The following is a 6,000-nucleotide window of genomic DNA, read 5'->3' as shown; positions in this document are numbered from 1 at the left end:
AACCTCCCCCGACATTGGATCGGGACACCTGCTCCTGCCCTGCCTGCTCCTGCCCTGCCCTGCCCTCGGTCTCACGCGGGCAGGTACACACAGGAGGTGTGCATGGGACTGCAGAAGGGCCCTCCGAAAACCCAGGGGTCCCGCATACTGCCTGGAACCATCAGGGACCCCTGGGCACGCCTGGCCCTTGTGATCGTGTCACTGCTCTTTGTTGTACAGCATATGATGACATGACCACAAACAATATTCTGAGGGTTTTATTAACAAGTATAATACATAGGCATTGTATCCTAAATATAGTATGAGGACTGTACAGTACAAATTTATGTTCACAGTTTGACATGACAAAATGTCATTACTGAATTCCCATTGGACTACCAAAGTAGAAACAGTGAAAGTACATTAAACATTCACATCTTTAGTAAGAAAAGATTACCAAAATGTCTCCATAGTTGTAAGTTATAGTAATGCACACTAGAAACCTTTACTTATCCATTCAGTCTTATTAGCTTATAAAATATATTACGTTTTATTAAAAAATTTCTGCATAGTTTATACAAGTATTAAAGTAAATATAACATCCCTGCTATATTTGCAGGTGAGAGATGCTAAGCAGAAAGATTATTTTGACCCTCTAATATTTAAATTTTTTAAAAGTGCTAATACCTGTAAAATATAATGAAAACTGGTGTAGCCCTCTTAAGATACGTAAAATGCTTTGTAATTTTTTATAGAAAGGATGTGTTCATCTACATGTTGCTAACCTTGACAGAGACAACATATTTGCACAAGATGTGGCATTAGAAATATCACTGCAGAATGGTGGTGTATATTTAAATGAAACCACACACATTAATAATTTTTTGCGATTGTCTTAGAAACCAGTAATTTATTGTAATCAAATGGCTTAAACAGGCCCATTTTAGTAAATCAGTATTACCTGTTACTGCACAGTGTAACTGTGTAAGTTCTGCTAGGGAAAAAGGTGGTTTTTTAAAATACACATGTTTTGCAGATTAGGGTTTTGTCTTTCTATCTAAACTGGCTTCTCTTTAGGGCCAAGATGGAAGGACTGGTTTTAAAAAGTATTTAATTGTGTATATTTAAAAATTACAAGATACCCCTCAAATCAGTTTGCTAAAATGAATCAATGAGCCAGTTAAGATGTAAATTCACATTACGTATTTTGACTTTTTTGACATCCCACAAAAAGACACCACAGACACAAGTGAAAAATCCTATAAGCAAGGCATTTATATGAAATAATCTCAAATATTTATATTTAATATTTAAATTTCTGTTGTCCTAAATCACAAGGCACATGAATAAAGATATTTTAAAGTTCTATTGAATCTCCACTGTATTTGTCCCTACCATTAGCATAAATATTTTCAGGAAAAACATACACAGGCTAATGAATAAGCATGGCAAATAACCTAGATTAAATTATCCGAATTAACTTGCAGTTACAAAGAAGTTCTGCTTTTAGGGTACTTGATTTTAGATTTCTAAATTAAAAAAAAAAGGTTAAAGAAAACATTTTGTGAAAACCTTAAAAGACAAAGAGAACATTGGAATGTTCCTTAAACATCATGAATCTTATGCATCTGCATTTGTTAAGCTAAAAATGGGACCAGCTGCCATTAAGCTGCTTATTTTTATAGGATCTCATCCACTTTTTTCCCTAGACTATAATAGAGAATTGTTTTCATCCCAGCATACTAAATATCTGTAGACGTGCGACTGATGCTACAGGGGCTCCGCACAGCCTCTGTCAGTGATGTGTCTGCATTTGTAGAACTGCCATTAAAACCTAGAGCCTAATGAAGGAGGCCAATTCTGCTACCACTGACAATAAAAATATCCAACAAAAATCTCCATTCTAGAACAGCTGCTCATTAATATAATGCTCTTCCCTGCAAGTTCCTCAATGTTAGTAACAACCTGGTCTAACAAAAAAAGTTCGATTCATCTCCCAGGTTTCTCAGCTCCCCAGATAAGCAGATGAGGGCCAGTTACAAGAATAGATCTGGTGTTAACTTCCCTCAGTCCTAGCAAAGTGGTGAGGATGTATGGTGCTGTAACAGAGCACATGGGTCTTCCTCACAAAAGCTTTGCAGCAACATTCCCAGCCCTGCTTTGCAAAGCCCTGTTTTCCTCTTTGTAGAGCACATGTTCAGGGCTCTATTCCTTAAATAAAATTGCTGGTTCCATATTCCCACGTGTATGCTTTGTCAAATAACTGGAACAATACTTTGTATTTCACAGCAATTGACGCAGGAGCTTTTTTCTCCAAGAAGTACAGATCCTCTCCTCTAATTCTATGGGTATGTGGATGTCAGCAGAACAGCTGGTAAACCAGCACCAAGGGAAGGCTCTTTGCACTCAAACTCTCGCATCTGCAAAATTATTTTCGTTTGCTGTTGGACTCCACAGGATATAGAAGCACAGCCTACCTGCTCCATGAGCTCAAATACACCCACCTGCAGATGGACACTCCACCTGCCTCTTCCTGGAGAGTTTTATGAAACTTCTCCTCCCCTCACCCCTCCATTTTCCAGTGGGTTTTTCCAAGAGAAATGAAGATCTGACTTCAGTATGTTTAATTTGCAGGGAACCGTGTTTACCTTATGTAGGGGTAAGAAGAAAATGCTCTGGTGCCTGAGAGCCTAGAGAAATACATCCTGTTTCCTTGCAATGCCACAAAGTCTGCCAGCTAATAAAGACAGAAACCTTCCTTTGAGCAGGCTTCCAGAGACAGGAACATTTCTAGGGTCAACTGCAGGTTGCTTGAATTCAGTTTATCTGTTGAGTTGTGTTTCCTAACTGACATGGGGGTTAGGACTTGCTGATGTGACATTTTAATGCAACAGACACATCCACAGGGAAGCTTCGTCCACCTACTACCAGACTCACAAATCAGAGTTATCAAATGGATGATTTGGTACATGTCTTTATCCAAAAGAGATACATGACTCAATTTATCATCAGAAGCACTTCGTATCTGATGCCATCTTCTCATAAAAATATCGTGGATTAATAATTTTAAATACTGTAGTGTATTAAAGTGGCACTGGCAACAATACAGGTTGGAGCATTTTTCATGATTGCTATTTTCTGAGGTACAGCAAAGAGAAAAAATTCTTTAGAGGAAATGTAGGGGAGTGATTGTAGGGGGATAATCTATATCCCTGAAATAAGGTGTGGTAGGCTTCTATGAGTATCATTTAATGCCACATCAGAGAAGAGTACCGTGTGTGTTCCATCCATACACTTGCACAGAAACCAGACATACAGTGTCACACAAGGTCTTCATTTAACAGATCCACCAGGGCATTACGCAATAAAAACAAGGATATATACTACACTATAATACAGAGGACAGATGACATCGGTTTAGAGACACGGTATTATGTATAGACCAATTCCTGCCAATTTTTCTTCTTGACTGGGGTAAATTATACTGTGACTCGATCTTTCTGTAAAGTAATTATATTGTTTAGATTTATTTCTACAGTGTTATTCACTGTTTGGGCAGAGGGGATTTCTGAATCAGGTGCCTTTCTAAAACTGTTATATTAACCATATTGCAGAAATCAACATGGTTGGGAGAGTCCATTCATTGCATTGTTAAGCAGAAAATGAGAGTGTATCCCTTACAGGGTACATAAATAAAAGTCTCTGGCAAGGACTAGCATTTTGGATATTCAGTAACATTTACTACTTTATCAGTATATGTTGGGTTGATTATATGAAGAAACCAACAAAAGCTGTTAGTTTACAAATTCCCTTATTCACAATGGAATACATTAAACATACTGTCTGCAGAAAGGGTTTGCTTAGCATCCCCAGGAGAAAAAAAAGAAGTGTTCACATTCTTTAGGTCTGACCCGTGGCAAGGACATAGAAGGGTTAGATAACATCTGTTACTGACCATACATAAGCTTTTAATGGTATAAACTCCAAGATTCAGACCAGCTGAATCCAAATTAAAATGCGTATGTGGAAAAAAAAAAAAAAAAAGGTGTGACAGGAGTCAGGGACAGAAGACATTCAGACTAGCATGTGGCGTTTTCTGTGAAGAGCAAGATGGTCCGAACGTGAAAAGCTACGGTCACAGTCTGGGCACTGAAAAGGTTTGATTCCTGTATGCTTGCGGAAATGCCGCGTTAGTTCATCAGAACGAGCAAACTTCCACGTGCATCCCTCCCAAGTGCATTTGTACGGTTTTTCACCTGGAAAAAGAAACACAGAAGTGGGGATTTAAGACACAAACACATCAGTTAAATATTTGACAGATTTATCCTCTTGCCTTGTCAAATTTCAGCAAGTACTTTAATGCTTACTCAAAAAGCCTCCAAACAGCACTGGGCTGCAGAGTACTCTGCACTAGAAACTGTGTAGTCAAACTTAACAGATCAAAAAATTGTTTCCTGCCACAACTTATTATTGTCTTTGTTCCTCCCTCTGCCATATTAGCACTTGTTTTGTCTCATCAAGCCCAGAAGTGTGAAGGTTTCAGCACTTGTTCACATATTTTCAAAACCAGGACCTCATATTCTAGACTAGCTGGGGGAAAGGACTGGTGCTACCATTCAGCATAGCAGACAGAAATCTTATTGTGATCTCTTGAAGTTACTGTAGTATAAATAACTGGCACCACTGTCATAAGTAACTCCACTTAAAATCTCTCTCAATCATTACTTTCTAATATGTCATCCTCCTTCTCCTTAACACCATTGTGCTGCCCAGTAGGTGAAGTGCTGGCTTGATGTAAGACAGACATGAACTGGGCTCCATTCTACCTAAAAGTGTCCCCTATCTTTGTAGAAACATTGGATGTGCGTATGTGCATTCAGTATGCCAAGATGAACATTTCTGTGGAGAACAGAGATGGGGATATGTTTATTGGAGCACTCACTCAGAAAAGAGCACTATCGGACCAGTGGTTAGCATGTCCACGTAAAACAGATGTGTTTGTATTTGGCACACAGTCCGGACTTTTACAAATGGGCTACTCCCATGGAAGTCTCAGTCAAATTTAACAGTGATGCAAGAGGTGAGGTAGTGCAATTTGAACTGATTTGGTGTTTATGGGCTGTGCAGAATGAGTAATCTGTGAGCAACTGGACAGAAAATAAGCAAAGAGCCAGTGAATGTAAAGCACACCAGCATACACCGTGATCCTGCTTTGGCTTACAGTCTCTCGTTGTGTGTTTTTCCCGCTACATCCTCTGTCTTTTGCTCAGCCTGTAATTATATTCAGAACAATGCCAGATCTAACTTCTGTTATTTTGTTATTCACACCTGTGGTCACCTGGCCATTAGCACAAACTAACAGCTTAGTCTACTATTTTACCATAGACCTGATGAAAGAAAAGCATAGCAATGCTCAAACCTGTATGGGTTCTTCTGTGAGCTTTCAGATGGGAGCTTTTAGTGTAGACTTTGTTGCAGCCTTCATAATCACATCGATGTATTCTGCGTTTTCTTTGTGTGTCCGGAGATTCCACAGGTAAAGGTCTCTTTCCTGGCTGAACTATAACTGAAGGGTGATTCCTGCAAATGCAAATTGAATGTTAAAAATGAAAAACATTTAGCACAGCAAACCTCAGCTAATATGAATCATGACAGAGCCCTTTATTCATTACCACTCTGCCTCTTGGCAGAAAGAGCAACATTACATACATGTCGAAAAATTCAAGAGGGTTTAGCAAATTTCATGTATTCTAGCAGCAATATTTTTAAAAGTTTGCTCACTTAGTGGCATGATGTAGCCATTTTTACTACTCCCTAGCTTTTTTTAAGCTTACAAAGGAAAAACCCCTTTCAAATTCCTGTTTTTCAGTCAAATCCAGATTTCTCACACTCTTGAGTTCATAGTGAACTCATCTTGTATTTGTTCACAATTTTTCATCTTCTTCCTTCAAAAATAACTAATTCACTTGTAATTGGAAACAGCTATTCCATATTATTAAAGAAATTGTATCTTTAGGGTTT

The 6,000-nt window shown here is 38.5% G+C and overlaps 1 protein-coding gene across 3 annotated transcripts in view; it reads right to left on the bottom strand.

Moving 5' to 3' along the window:
* Window positions 1-241: 241 nt before the first annotated feature.
* KLF3 (KLF transcription factor 3) overlaps window positions 242-6,000 on the bottom strand; it is a 28,872-nt gene continuing 23,113 nt past the window's right edge. For all 3 annotated transcript variants that reach the window (XM_074865978.1, XM_074865977.1, XM_074865979.1), the window contains 2 exons: window positions 5,399-5,559; window positions 242-4,235 (listed from right to left, as the gene is read on the bottom strand). In XM_074865978.1, the coding sequence (XP_074722079.1) occupies window positions 4,054-4,235; window positions 5,399-5,559 (343 nt within the window). In that variant the 3' untranslated portion in view covers window positions 242-4,053. The remainder of the gene's footprint in view (window positions 4,236-5,398; window positions 5,560-6,000) is intronic.

Source organism: Strix uralensis, chromosome 4, assembly GCF_047716275.1.
Source record: "Strix uralensis isolate ZFMK-TIS-50842 chromosome 4, bStrUra1, whole genome shotgun sequence".
Classification (NCBI taxonomy): domain Eukaryota; kingdom Metazoa; phylum Chordata; class Aves; order Strigiformes; family Strigidae; genus Strix; species Strix uralensis.
The sequence above is the reverse complement of the archived record's forward strand: the minus strand, read 5'-3'. Positions and strand labels throughout refer to the sequence as shown.